The 14,086-nt window shown below is 37.7% G+C and overlaps 2 protein-coding genes across 2 annotated transcripts; both read right to left on the bottom strand.

Annotated features, from left to right (window-relative positions):
* Nucleotides 1–1,502: 1,502 nt before the first annotated feature.
* LOC116253912 (uncharacterized) lies at nucleotides 1,503–6,606 on the bottom strand. The gene is made up of 8 exons (XM_031628904.2): nucleotides 6,439–6,606; nucleotides 4,429–4,510; nucleotides 4,238–4,305; nucleotides 3,484–3,581; nucleotides 3,124–3,260; nucleotides 2,876–2,943; nucleotides 1,914–1,977; nucleotides 1,503–1,727 (listed from the first exon to the last, which is right to left on the bottom strand). The coding sequence occupies exons 1-8, from the start codon at nucleotides 6,447–6,449 to the stop codon at nucleotides 1,710–1,712; spliced, it is 546 nt and encodes a 181-aa protein (XP_031484764.1). The 5' UTR covers nucleotides 6,450–6,606; the 3' UTR covers nucleotides 1,503–1,709.
* An 865-nt stretch (nucleotides 6,607–7,471) lies between these two features.
* Nucleotides 7,472–10,377, bottom strand: LOC116254084 (uncharacterized). Its single transcript, XM_031629160.2, has 3 exons — nucleotides 10,049–10,377; nucleotides 9,744–9,849; nucleotides 7,472–7,762 (listed from the first exon to the last, which is right to left on the bottom strand). The coding sequence occupies exons 1-3, from the start codon at nucleotides 10,181–10,183 to the stop codon at nucleotides 7,680–7,682; spliced, it is 324 nt and encodes a 107-aa protein (XP_031485020.1). The 5' UTR covers nucleotides 10,184–10,377; the 3' UTR covers nucleotides 7,472–7,679.
* Between the last annotated feature and the right edge of the window lie 3,709 nt (nucleotides 10,378–14,086).

Here is a 14,086-nt window from a genome sequence, read left to right as displayed (position 1 = left end):
CCACATGAGACCCTTGTCTAAGGTCATGGTGGTGGGCGACTGGCTGGGACTGGGCGAGTTTATTATGTCTGTGCTCTATGCAGTGACCAGGCTCTCGTACTCTTTCGACTTGCTTAAACACTTCGGCTGCGCAACCAAGTCCCTCCATCAAGGTGAGCTGGACTTAGAACAGAGCCGAGCTGCCTGCTACACCCTGCATCTGTGCATGTTTCTAGCCTAGACAACCAAGGTGAGCCACTTAGTTCAGTGCCATGTCAAGAATCTCCTAATGTATGAATCAAGTGTCTTTTACAATATGAAGCGGACAAAAGCTTCAAGAACATGAAAGATCTTATGTTCTTAAATATCAGCTGTAGTTTTTATTTTCAAACAGATTTGATAATTGAAATAATTCCTGTTGCAAGCATCTCCAAGGCAGCATAAACAAACCTGTATTGCTGGCCAGAATCTGTGCATTTTGAAAGAAACAGACACAAAGTATAACTGTACATTGCAGGATCGTCTGGAACAACAACATAGCGCACCTTGCAATAAATCATCAGAAACATCGACTGGGGCATATGTTTCACATAAATGCACAAGCAGTTAGGATGAACAATTTCTCCCAATTTTGCATTGTTTACCATCAAAACTACCGTTATATAGTGTGAACCATTGAACCTTTATCTCGGATAATTGCTGCTCCAACAAGCAGTTAAAGACTGAATAACAGATTAGCAAATTAAACATCACTCTGGAAAACATTATAAGACACATTACGGAGACCACTTTACAAAATTTATATGGAAGGAAGTATAACCTTACAAACTCCAGTGGTTCTAAGTTCTAACATTAGGGAGTAGGGACACAAAAGGATCAGATCCATTAGAGCTATAGACATGGAGAGCCGGACTGAGATACAATAGAAGTTATAGAACTTAGCTAGAATCACAAACTTCAAACTAGATCGAACTTACTATGGATTCCTTACATCAGTGAGTCTGGGGCTTCAAGGGGCACCGACATACTACAGAAGTAGGAAAGAGGCAGATACATCCAAATATCTCTTGTTGAAAACCCATCATAGGCATTCCCTGTACTAGGAAAAGGCTACAGCTTCCTCAGGGGAAGGTGTGGTAGACATGAGTTTTTAAGGTGCCACGCCTCGCGACTGGCTCAGATAATATCTAATGTAGCAGGTCTAGATCAGGTGAAGAAAAAAGACCCACCATTTTGACATATGCCATTTGGAAGGAGAAGCACCTCAATATGTTGCATTCAAATCTTCTCAATAGCAAAAGGATTCACTAGAACGGCTGTAGATAATCTCATCATTTCGGCTCCAACCACCGAATTCATGTGTACATGCATTCATTGTGAAGCAGATTTGAAAAATATACTTGCAACAATAGAAATATGAGACAAAAAGTTTCCTGACACTGCTGGACATAAGAAGTGAAATACAAGCCTCTGAGAGAGAGAGAGAGAGAGAGTCCAGCTTGTTTGTCAAGCCGGAGATGGAATGAGTCTACAGCCTTTGTATATCTTTCATATAAGAAAAAGTGCTTATTCATGTCAACAAGATGCCTCTTGATATTGTGTTACATAAATATTTTGCATTTGTAAATTACAAAAGACAAGGAAAGCATTTACTTTTGAAAGAGAACAACCAACGGTATCTTACCACTCAATCACTTCATTCATCAATAATATTGATTGGCTCAATCACCTTAGTCTAGTCGTTCCATCTGTACAAGAACCCACATCAAGCTGAAGTTAAAATATCGTGCTTCACAATGAAACACAAAACAAATGAAAATGCATTCTGCAAATATCAACTCCATCATGCAGGTTGTAGTTGCTAGTACAACTATTACCTTTGAAAGAGTACATAAACCAACAACTGTAAGAGAAACATGGATTCGATTAATTACCTTCCAAAGTCCATCATTCAAATAGTGCATGTTATCCACACCAATACCTTTGTTTACAGCTCTTCTGCAACATTTTAAAAAAAAAAACATCATTAGATGCTAATCACAAAAGACTATGATATATCAACAAGCAGAACAAATTTTTTAGAGGAAGTTCTAAAATGAAGCTCTTCAGTAATGGTAAACAAGTATCCACAATGACAAGGACTGTGATAAATAACTTGAATTCAAAAGGCAGCCACGCGCCTCAGTTATGAACGCCAAGCTACGTAGATATGTAAACCCTGAACTGTCAAAACCTACACAAGTTGATGCTATCTCAATAGCAGTGAAATATAAGGTGGAAACTAGGTAAAAGTAAAGCCAGCTATCCCGGCATGACTGAGCGTATCCAGACATTTAGCTTCAATATTACTACTTCATTTGATGGATGCTCATTGCTCAAAAACAGATCACCCAAAACCAATATCATAACCATGAAGCATCAAATTGAGTGATTTTGTGGACTTCAATAACTTTTGTTGATCATCATATAACATTCTGTTGGTGCAACAAGGCTTCAAAGATGGTTTACATAAACGTACATTTTTTGAAAAAACAGTCCAAAAGTTCAGCTTCTTATAAACACATGGAAGCAGGAATTATCTTTCCAAAATCCAAGCACTGAACTTTGAGTATATATAAACAGCACCGGAGCATGATTTCAATAAACGCCATGGTCAGAAGACACAGAACCACAATGAATGAAACCTACAGAGTCCTCAGTACTCATGCATCTACAGAAGGCAAGCAGGGAAACTGTTTGGTCCTTATCAAGAAAGGTAATCATAGTGTGCTTATCAGTTATAACTTCATTGCATGAGACACGGTACCAGTTTAGTACCAAAGTGACCACGGGGAACTGCATGACCCCTCTTGTTCAGGATTGCAAAAAAATCCATGTGGTTATCAGTAGAACTTACATGTCCTTTGCTGCCATTTTTGTAAAACCAATTGCAAGTGCATGTTGCTTTCCTTCCGCCATTATAGCCTGGGAAACATTTAAACATCCAAGTCAAATATCATAGAATATAACTTGGCTTGAATGTATTGAATATCAGCATCCAAACAAATCTGCAAACAACTTTTGAGATACCAATCTAGACCAAAGTAGTGACAGTCAGGGCTATTCCTACACCAAGCCCTACAGAGAAGACAATGAATTCCATACCACAGGAGTTTCTTCCAGCACTTCATCATCCAAAACACCACCAGGGGAAGTAAGACCAGGACACATTATGTTTGCACCAGCAAGAACGAACTTGATTGCACCCCTGTCCACTTGAAATTTTTTCATCACATCCGGATCTACAAGAACAATGGCAACAAATTAGAAGAAAGAGCCTAGACCATAAATATTAGGAAATCCAAAGTTCTGTGCAAGCTTCTCTACTTCCCAGAAAAATACTAACAGGAGGAGTAAAGCAGAATTCGCTAAGCAATCACTTATTCATAAGAGGAAGAGAATTAGAAAGTCATATCCTTAGTTCCAAAAGAATAAAAGATAAGAGAAACTGTAGATATACTTTACATTGGTGAAGAAGGCGAAGCGTTGGCATATAAGGTCCATCCCGAATATTGAAGAACAAAGGCACATTGTTCACCAAAACCAAATTCAGATGATTTTGACTAGAAAGATAAAACAAAAATTGAATTAGAAGCAGTAGGTTCACGTGAAGACTATAGAAATATATACATAACGGCTTTTGTATGTAAAAAGTTAGAGCTGGCCTGAGAACCTAACAAATTTATTCACTTAAAGTATCAAATATCCGGTATTTTTCTCACGAATTGGAGCTATAACAATAAATAAGCATAAAAACATAAGGAAGAGCTAAGCTTCTGAACTGCAAGCTACCATAATACAAAAGAGGTAGGTTACTTTTCCTAACACATGGTGAGCACTGGGCACCATGCCAATTATGCAGTCATATGAGATGATTAGGCTTCTTCATTGCTTATCATTCTATGCATTTGGCTCTTATGATCATGCATATGCATTCAGAAATTAAATCCTAGAAAAATATTATCAAAGTTAACAAAAAAAATATTAGCTCTTTTAATGGTTCAGCTTCGTGATTCTGTTTCTGAATTTATACCTTCATTGTATTTTCTTTCGCTTTCTTTTCCCCGTAAGATTTTTTAAGATGGTAATCATCCAAGCTCTAAATCCCAAAAATATTGGTTTTTATAGTAGGATTTTGGTCTGCTCAGTAATTTTTGACAAACATAACACTTAAAAATCATATAGCAAAAAAATATATGAACAAAATAAATGGACATACCATTTCACAACTATGAGGGGTGACTTCTTTGGAAGCAAGTCATCCAACACTGGTTCAAGACCTGGATACTGGAAATTGAGCAAAGGTAATAGCATAAGGTGAAATTGCTGAAACTGAGGTTCCATTTTTGTGAACTAATTGATTTCTTTATGCTACACTGAGTAAAGTGTGTAACAAGAAAAATATAATACCTCATCGGCAATACTTTGGCGGATCTTGCGTTGCACAGATGCCTTTACTTGATTTTGTGAAGAAACATCTTCTGCTGTAAACCTGTTAAGTTTAACACAATTAAAAACAATAATAATAGACAACAAGAAAAAGCACTCTGAAATTCATAATAAAGAGACAGTCCGAATACATGCTAGACATATTATAACGTCCTTATTTTCTACCTATGGACAGAATAAACTGTATGGATGATCTTATGTACAAGATCGATAGAGTGCAACACGTATACATTTGCTGGTGCACTGCATTTGGGGAAAATAAGTTCCTTGTGGACCTAAACAAAAAACTAGGTACACTTTAAGTAATGCACACATAAAACTTCAGATGGCACTTAGTGAAGAATAGAATCATCCTGAAAGTTTAGCAAGTACCCCTTGTAAGCCATCCCATGATCAAAACGAGCAAGCAATAACATAGTCAGTGCAACTATGTCGTACGTTTCTCAGTTATGAAGATTATTAATTGAATGAGAAATTTGTATGGGAAGCATTGCAAGAAAAAGCCTGCGGGGCTTTTCAAGAACGAGACTCGTAGGGCAAAACTTAAAAAGAGAAAAAGATAAGGGTTTTTTTTTCTCTTTTACTATTTGTCACTAACTAGGCTTCCAGATGCATTATGGAGGAAACTAGAATACTTATGCCCCAACTCCATTCAGAACAAACTAAGCGCAGATGTCATACAGCTAGTCTCCTCCTCTCGCAATTTAGTATAAATAGCTGCCAAACTAGCAACATAGTTATGAAATATTCACTTAGAAAATAACCTTTCAGTCATTGTATGGCTACATAAACTTAATAACCTCAAACTGCAAAGTATGCATACCATACAAAGATTGACCAACCACGTTCTATGATAAAATGATGATAGCCTCATTCAAAGCGCATTTTCCTAAGAGTTGGAAACAAAGTTGCTCATTTGTTTAGTTAAAGATTTCATCTCCAGCTTGATTCGATTCACAAATCCTCTTTTCCTTGAATTCCTGTTTCGGTTTTTAATTAGTTCAAAAGTGTGAGTAGATAGGCCTTCTCTTTTCCCACCACCACCATCAACCCCTCTTACCGGCATACCTTGGCTGGCTTCAAGTAGATAAAGCCATCGAGGTCCACTGCACGCAACAGAGTAAACGCAGATCGCAACTACAAATGCCCCTTTCGAAATTTCAACGTTTGATGTCCCATCAATCCGGCGAAATTCACAAGCCCCCCTACCCACCAGGCGTACATCCAGCTCCGATATTGGGGCAGGTATTCTACTTCCGGTTTCAAATTTCCGACATTCCCTCCTCTTGGTGACGATCATAAGTCACTCGTACCATACAAGTGGAACGAGTTCTGTAGCATGGACTCATCAATCTTACGAATATAAATCGTCGACCATCCTTATTACAACTACATGAAGTCCACCATATAAGTTCATCGATCGTCTTCATCTAAGCTACAGTAAGCCGATCATATGGGTCCTGTTTCTCCATTCCTTCTTTACCTAGAATAACAACTTGGTTCGGCTTACAGTTATCCTTCATACCGCCTTCCATTGCTTCTCTTCTATCAAGTAATGAAACTTTTCCTTTCAGTCGTTTCTTCCACTGACTCTTGCAGACTTTCTCGAGTCAAATCCCGCCAACAAACCGATGACATCTAAAGAAGCAATGCCGGTTCGTATTCATTTCAACATAAAAAAAAAGGCACACACACACACAACAAAGACCCAAGAAGTGAATCATGAACTCAATGCCCATCTCCAAGACCAACAATGGGCACTACAAACGGGATTCAAGAGCAACAACAGAACAGAAGGTTCAGAACGGTCATTAACGAATTCAGGAAACGAACGCCACCATCAAAATCATCAAAAGGAGTCGGACCTGCCACGCTCGTTCAGGAGAATGAGCGGAAGATGGCCCCATCAATTCACAGAAGACAACGAAAAAGAGACGACGAAACCTAGAATGGAGAAGGCAAAGAGCTTACTTCTTAAACATTCTCGAAAAACCCACTTCGATTGAGATTGCAGGAAAGACTTCTGAAGCGTCAGTACCGCAGGGGAGGAAAAAGAGCTAATGCGCAAGAGGATCGTCTACAGGGGAGGCGAACGGAGGATTCTTCACAGCGTCGTCCTCAAGCAGCAAACATGAAGATCGCATTTCTTCACGAAATTGGGTAAAACACTTAAAGAACAAGCCGCCAGTATATTGGAGCCACGTATTTCCGGAATTAAGAAAATTTCAAATATATGTCCTCGTACACTATTAGACCTTCATTTACAGATTCAATCGAGGTAACCACAAAAAGAACTCTGCACGAGGTCGGGACTCGGGCCGTGTAACCGACCTGGGTCCGACTATCAAGGGTCCTACTGGAAATTAGGGCTGCCCAGAGCCGGTCTTCGGCCTGAGCTCGGTAGCGGGATCCAGCGCGTCATAACTTGACCCGAGCTTGGCACCATGAGTCGTTTCAGTCGATTAAAGCTCGAGTACTTGAATTTGATGTGAATTTGATGTTGTTAAAAAGTAATCATTTTCAAGTCATTTTAAAGTGCTTACTGATGAAAGTTATCCACGGATGATATTTCAAGTACGATAAGAAAATTTATTGTTTTAACAAAATACAAATTTTTAACTTTGTGTTGAAAAAGTGTTTTGACGCAGGTAACGCACAAAATTTTGGATCTATAATTGAATGAAGCATGAGAAAGTTATTACTGATGGTAGAATTTAAGCGGCAATGAGCAAGAATCGAGAAAATATTCATGCACGTAAAGGAGGAGGACCGGATATGGCATGCTAACGACTGAATGTGAGGAACCCACCTCCAAAGTTTTTGTTCTTTTGGAGATTATAATTCATATCCGACTCATAGACAATTGAAGCTTGAATTCTAGCTTTATTGTGATTGATATCCGCTTCTAACTTTTCAAAACAGATTCATCCTTTTGTTACTGTAAACATGGTGAGCAGTTCATTGTAATGCCACCATCTTGCTAGGAAGCAAACTAACACACAAATGAAATATCAGAAATGTACAGGTTTCATAGTAATATCCTGTCCGCATTCTTACATTGCAAAATTACATGAATTAATGGGCACTGACTCTATCACTAAGCAAGATCAGCATCAATCTTTTAAGGTACCCATTACAGTGATCATCATCACAGCAATCAACGCTAACACACCAACATCATTGATATCGTTAAAACCGAGGCTGCAGCTTCGTCATCCAGACTTGAACAGTAAGACTGCTTTCTCATCCAAGTAGAAATACACAAAATGGTTTGTTTCATGAGTTACAAAGGACCCTGCACAGAACATGGCGAGAAAATTGTCAGACGTTATGCTGCAGAAAAAAGTTCAAAATGCTATGATGTTGGTTCCCTATTTCAACATCGACAATGTTGGCAGTCATTGCGGAAAATTAGTGGTTCTCATGCGTTCGACCAGCGATCCGATGAAGGTACCAATCTCAATAAAGAAAACATCAATAAAAAAAAATATCGTTTACAAGAGATTCTTGTTATTTTTATCTTCCTGATTCAACTTTTTAAAAGAAGAGGTATCAGATCAGGTACAAGGCATCATCTCTATTTTAGAACTGTAGCGGTCAGGAATCATGGGAAGACAGGTGTACCAAACAACCGTGCATAGGAATCATTGAAATTTTAAACTAGAAAAAGGAAGGAGATATCAGTAAGTTGACAAGTTCCGAATTACAGTCTCCTTAGTGAATTTATCGAACAGGAAATTGGAGTATGACAGACGAATGACCTTGGGAAATACTAAGTAGTCCTACTTATCATAGACGCGAGAACTTTTCTTACAACTTCATGGCAAGAAAGCGCAATATAGATCACAGAAGTAGGAAGAAAATCATTGCTGAATGCCAATTACATCAAAACCGAGCAATAAGTGGACGAAGTAGTTTGGTAGGAGTAGAACTGGCCAAACAATTAAAAGCAAGGCACTGTCACCTCCTCAACGATGGGAAAAGCCATTGGAACTAAGCAAGAGAATGTACAAGCATATAGCGTGTGATGATCTCGCCTATCAAGCTAACAATGTAAAATAAAAAAAAAAGATGCAGGAGTCAAGCAGGGGCAGGGCCTCTTATTAAAATATGAATCGATCTTGGAAGGAAAAGAAAAAGCGCAGAGGCAGGCAGCAAAAGAACAGGAAATTGAATTTCCAACACATGAGCCGAGAGAGGAAAAGATGATACTCATACAAATCCCACAAGCGAAGTGAGTTTACATTTCTCAATCGTCTCGCCAGGATACTGAAACTTTCTAGGATTATTGCTATGAACATAATAAAAAGGAACGAAGATGAGAAACGGTCAACATATAAGAGCAATATTTAAGCAGTTTGTCGACTAAAAGATGCCAGAGGTTTACTTATTATATAACAAAAGATCCAAACGTCCAGAAGGTCTTGCATCCCCATCTTTGCTATTCAAAGAAACAGAAAGCCTTAAGATAATGCGCTCCTCCATGTAGGCGGCCATACTTTAACTAGGATCTCCTATCATATAATTTTCGACATAAATATTGAAGAAGGAACTACTAATCTTGTTGACATGGAATCCCCCTTTAGACTTGACCCCCGTTTACTCCAACTACCACACTGCAGGAAAACATCTTCCGGACGACAAACAAGTATGACCATCTTCACAAGTCAATGGTAAGTATATCCACCAAAGGAAGAGGCATAATCAGTAACATTAATTAGATGTAGGACGTCCAACATCTACTCAAAGAATCCTTTGTTCACCAAATCAATCTTCACAACAGACTATCCGACCTTTTAATGGCAGCGTACAAGGGAATGCTGGTGCTTCGTGACAAATGGAGCAACAGAGTCATACCAAGATAGCTCCTAATTCTATTTCGACACTCCAGCAATTCACTATCAACAGAAAGATCCCAAGTTGGGAGCACCAAAACCAAATGTTTCCCAATGGTGCTTCCCAAATGCTCCACAGATGCACCAAAACCATATGTTTCCCAACTTGGGTTCACCAAAACTAATTCAAGAAACCAAACGCCCCCAAGATCCACCAACTACAGAACTTTGAAAAGCAACATTACATCACAAATGATCAGGAGATGGCCCCATCATTCCGAGTACATCAAGATGCAAGACCCAAACGTCTCCGCTCAGAAAAAACAAAAGAAACAAAAAGAAATCAAATAAAGAAAGGGAAAAGGAAAAGAGAGCCAATGAAAGTTCGCCAAAAGAACCGGCAAATATGATACTGTTATTGGAGGGAGAAAGAAAGAATACCGAAATTGCGACCGACGATGCAATGCCAGGTAGGCCCGTACATCCTATCGAATTCCTTCTTGATGTAAGCGGCTATGTCCTTTTCCACACTATGCTTCTCGAACGCCTGGAAACAGATACAAGAAAACGATGATGACGGCAAAGAAGAATAGTATTTCGTCGCCACTACACAGAAACCCCTCTAAGAAAAGGAAGGAAAAAGTACTCCAAGAACACGAAATTTTGTAGAAGAAAAGCAAACGAAAAGAATTTAGGCGGAAGAGAAAGAAGAATGGGAAGGTGGAAGTTGGGTTGGAGATCATTACGGCCACGGCGCGATCGACGGCAGCCTTCTGCATCTCCTCCTTCATGTCGGCGCTTTTGATGGTGACCTTAGACTGCCGCCTCTGCTCTTTCCCCAACGCCGGCGGCTTCCCGATAATTCCGCCCTCCTCCGTCATCTCTCCGCCTTACTGCTCACTGAGTATCTGTGCCTCCGCCTGTGAGAGGTCTAAAAATACAGAGGCAAAAGCGACGCCAAATAAATGGCGGAGTGTCGAGATTCCGACTTGCCCAATTACGCAATGGCACATATGAATCTTGGTTTATGACGCGAAGTCATTGGAGACGATGAGAACGATCCAAGGGTGTGTTGATGGTTTAGGAAGAACCTTCCTCCTTCAAATTAGCTTTTAAACAATTCGGAAACACTCTCTCTGACCTTTTATTAATGCACAAATCAGTGTCATTAATACCAATTTTTTTTACCTTTATGGTTTTCAAAATTTTTCATTTTGAAATATCTTTAAGTTTAAAAGCTAAAGATATCCCATAATATAATTGACCCACATAAATTAACTTGAACTTTCTTAAAAAATACACTCAAAGTTTTGATGATACAAAAAAAAAAAGAACCATGCTTAAGTTTAGATTTAGTTCATTTAACCGTGTGTTTTCTTATCTAATTTAATTGGTTGAATGGAACGAACCCAAAATTTACGCATGCTTTTGTTATTCTATCAACACTTATGTGTTTGTAAACTTATCAATAATATCATTTCGCCAAAAGATTCGCTTCTAGATCTGTCGTTACATTTTCGTCTGGAAACAATAAACTATGTTCGTTGCCCATGTTTCTAAAATATATGATCCCAAAACACTATGTTCTAAGTACAAATATTGTTCTTAAATCTAAGCATAATCACCATATATTTTTTTAGAATGAAAACATGGTATTCTTGAAATGTATGTTCTAAGAAGTATGTGTTTTGATAACACAATGTTCTTCTCACCAAATGCCGTTCTAAAGGCACCTTTGTTTTTTTTTTGCTGCTTTTCCACGCAAAACCAGGGAATGCATGGAACAGTTCCAAAGGCATCTCTGTCAAAACAAGTTTCTCAATTATCTATGCTATGTTAATTGAAATTAGTGAAATTTCTAAACATTGTTTTACAAATCTAACATTGGAAGTGCATTCATCGTCGTATATTTGTTAAGAATAGTGGCTTGAAGTATGCATCAAAATATAAAATATTAATATCCGGAGTAAGAGTGTTCATGAAATTTATGTCTTAATGCTTTCCAAACCCTTGCAAAGCTACCCATCTGCGTTGCAATTAACCAAAATCATTACAAAATCAATCATGTAGTTTACATAACATGTTCACTTTAATACAAATAAAATGAACCATGAATATCGGTTGTCATATCTTATTTCATAAAAGATTGGCAGATTCCGGTAGACACAATTAATTGCGTCAGTAAAATGATCAACCATTATCCATAATTTTTTTTTCATTTTCTGAACATTCCTAAGCTCCTCTACCTTTCCTTCTACTACTGGTGCACAGGGTTGTTTCGAGACTTGAGTGGAGACTTGTACACACCTCAACTAGAGTATCGCGCTTCGACTATTTACCATCTAGAGGAGTAACAACCACATGAATTAAATTAACTATGAGACTTTCACGGGTCTGCCAGTCTGATCAGCTATGCGACTCCCTTCTTCAAAATTAGAGTTAATTGCTTGAAATTGTGTGGAGGGGACGAACTGGACCCAAAAACTCATCATTGGATTTGTTTGATCCAAGCAACCCCATGTTGAATCTAGTGGGCCCCTTCCAGTCGTTTTCCTTTCGTCTCCTTTTCACTGGCTTTTTCATCCCATCCAAGTATCAAAACCCGTTACATACAAAAACAAGAGGAATCCAATGCCTTTTCTTCGAAGCTTAATGGAAGTTCCCACGACCCAAACAAATGGGACCCATCTAAATATTTATGGACTTATATGACGACTAAGGCTGGCACCGGGCCAGTCCGACTCATTATTGGGCCCGGTCGGGTGAGCCCGATAAGCCTGATTCGGGTCTAATAATTTATTTTTAAAATTTTTTATTAATTTATACATATATACTTATAATATTTTATTGTAGTTAATTATATTTATATATTATTTTATATTAAAATATATATCTTTAAATTTAATTGGATTAGGCCTGGCCCGGGGCTGGAGCTGGGGTTTTCTGAGTCGGGCTGGCTGATGCCCAGGTTGACGACCCGATTGAATAAATGGATTGATTGAATATTTCATTTAGGCACGCTCAAGATATTGTCCTCCCAAATCAGCTCAACCTTGATAATATTTGAGGAAAATGAACTAAAGGAATTTAATAGCCCCAGATCTCAGATCTGAGGCTGATCTGAAATCCAGAGTTTCTGGGACACACTGTTCAAACAATCAATGAATTTAGCACCACAGTTTTTTTTGCTCATATTCTGGATGAGTCCCAATAAGAATTCCAGATTCATCTAGTTGTGGGACACACTGCTTCAACAACAAATGGATTTGGTACCACAGTTTTATTTGCTTATATATGGATGTCCCACTAGGATTGTAGAGAATCATGGGGATTCAGACTATTGTCACAAAAAATGTGTATGGATATTATACGGCTAGGAAAAAGACGGGTATAATACGGTAAAGTTTTATATCTTGAAAATAAAAAGGAAAAATTTTGACAAATTTTTAAAAAATTTAAAACATTTAATAATTTTAAAAATTATAAAAAATGAAAATTAATAAAAAAACAGCAAAAAAGGAAAAAAAAATATAATGGGTATTATACGCATTTTTTGTTTTTTGGCATTTTTTAAAAAAATACGTTTTTTTCACGTTTTATACCGTTGACTTGTTTTTCACGTTTTATACGTGTTTTTTTTCACGTTTTATATAGTTGACTTATTTTTCACGTTTTATACACGTTTTTTTCAAATAAAACACGTTTTTTGTAACAATATTTTAGACTATAAAGAGTATGGTGGCCGAATGTGGATTATAGAAGTATAAAACAAGTTCAGATTGAGGCCGGATCGAGGGTTTACCAAGTCCCACCTAATCACATCTCATCAATCGGATCTGGATCCAGTTTTGGACTCAAACCATATAAATCTTAAAGTCAGATTAGGCACACATAAATTGATTATTTTACTACAATCTAATTTTTTATCAGATCCAAATTAAAGCCGTCAATGGGTTAGATCTTTCCGGCTGGTTGCCATAGAAACAAATATCAACAGCTTTTAGTGAATTTCCAATTTGTATGTCATAGACATTAGGAAGTTGATATCCAGTGCACATAACTCATAAGGATATACAAATTTTCAGGACCCCACTTATCTCTAAGTGCGGCAGTTTCTTAACTAATAAAAGCAATTTCTTGGTTTACATTATTTGTACTTTTATTTAATACTCTTCGATGTCAAAATATCCTACTAAATGAGCACTGTGACTGGCATTTCATTTAAATAAAGTGGTATATCACTCAATTTGAAGCTTTAGACCATAAAAATTATATCCATACAATTACATGTTTCAAAATAAAAGGCAAAAATTAATTAATAATACTCTTATACCTATTTTGTGCAATTATGTAGCACCAGTTCAAGGATCGAGCTGATCACTTCTCGAGTACGAGTACCTTAAAAAAGTATATCTTATTACAAAAAATGCGGCTGGACATTGGGCCAAGCCCCCGACGGGTACCCGGTACTCTACCCGACTCGGGCCCAAAAAAAAGGGCATCGGGCCAACCCAGTTAAACCGATAAGCCCAAGTAAGCCACATAATGTTTTTTTAATATTTATGTTATTAATATATATATATATATATATATATATATATATTATTTTATTACAATTAATTATATATTATTTTATATTTAAAATATTTTTAAATTTAATCAGGCCGAGCCTTGGCCCGAGTTTCGGGTGTCAAACTGGGCCAGGCCGACCTGATCCCTAGGCTTAACTACCAGCATTATGGTATATGCATCTCATGCGAGAAGCTGAGAAATTGGATGATAGT

Source organism: Nymphaea colorata, chromosome 5, assembly GCF_008831285.2.
Source record: "Nymphaea colorata isolate Beijing-Zhang1983 chromosome 5, ASM883128v2, whole genome shotgun sequence".
In the NCBI taxonomy this organism is placed as follows: domain Eukaryota; kingdom Viridiplantae; phylum Streptophyta; class Magnoliopsida; order Nymphaeales; family Nymphaeaceae; genus Nymphaea; species Nymphaea colorata.
Note: the sequence above shows the minus strand (reverse complement) of the source record. Positions and strands in the feature narration are given on the sequence as shown.

Coding starts and splice junctions, on each gene's coding strand:
- LOC116253912 (XM_031628904.2), bottom strand. Junction 3,582..4,237: donor CCCCTCATAGTTGTGAAATG/GTATGTCCATTT, acceptor TTATCTTTCTAG/TCAAAATCATCTGAATTTGG. Junction 2,944..3,123: donor TGCTGGAAGAAACTCCTGTG/GTATGGAATTCA, acceptor AATGTTTCCCAG/GCTATAATGGCGGAAGGAAA.
- LOC116254084 (XM_031629160.2), bottom strand. CDS start 10,183: ATGACGGAGGAGGGCGGAATTATCGGGAAGCCGCCGGCGTTGGGGAAA. Junction 9,850..10,048: donor CCGTCGATCGCGCCGTGGCC/GTAATGATCTCC, acceptor ATCTGTTTCCAG/GCGTTCGAGAAGCATAGTGT. Junction 7,763..9,743: donor CATCGTCGGTCGCAATTTCG/GTATTCTTTCTT, acceptor TGTTCTGTGCAG/GGTCCTTTGTAACTCATGAA.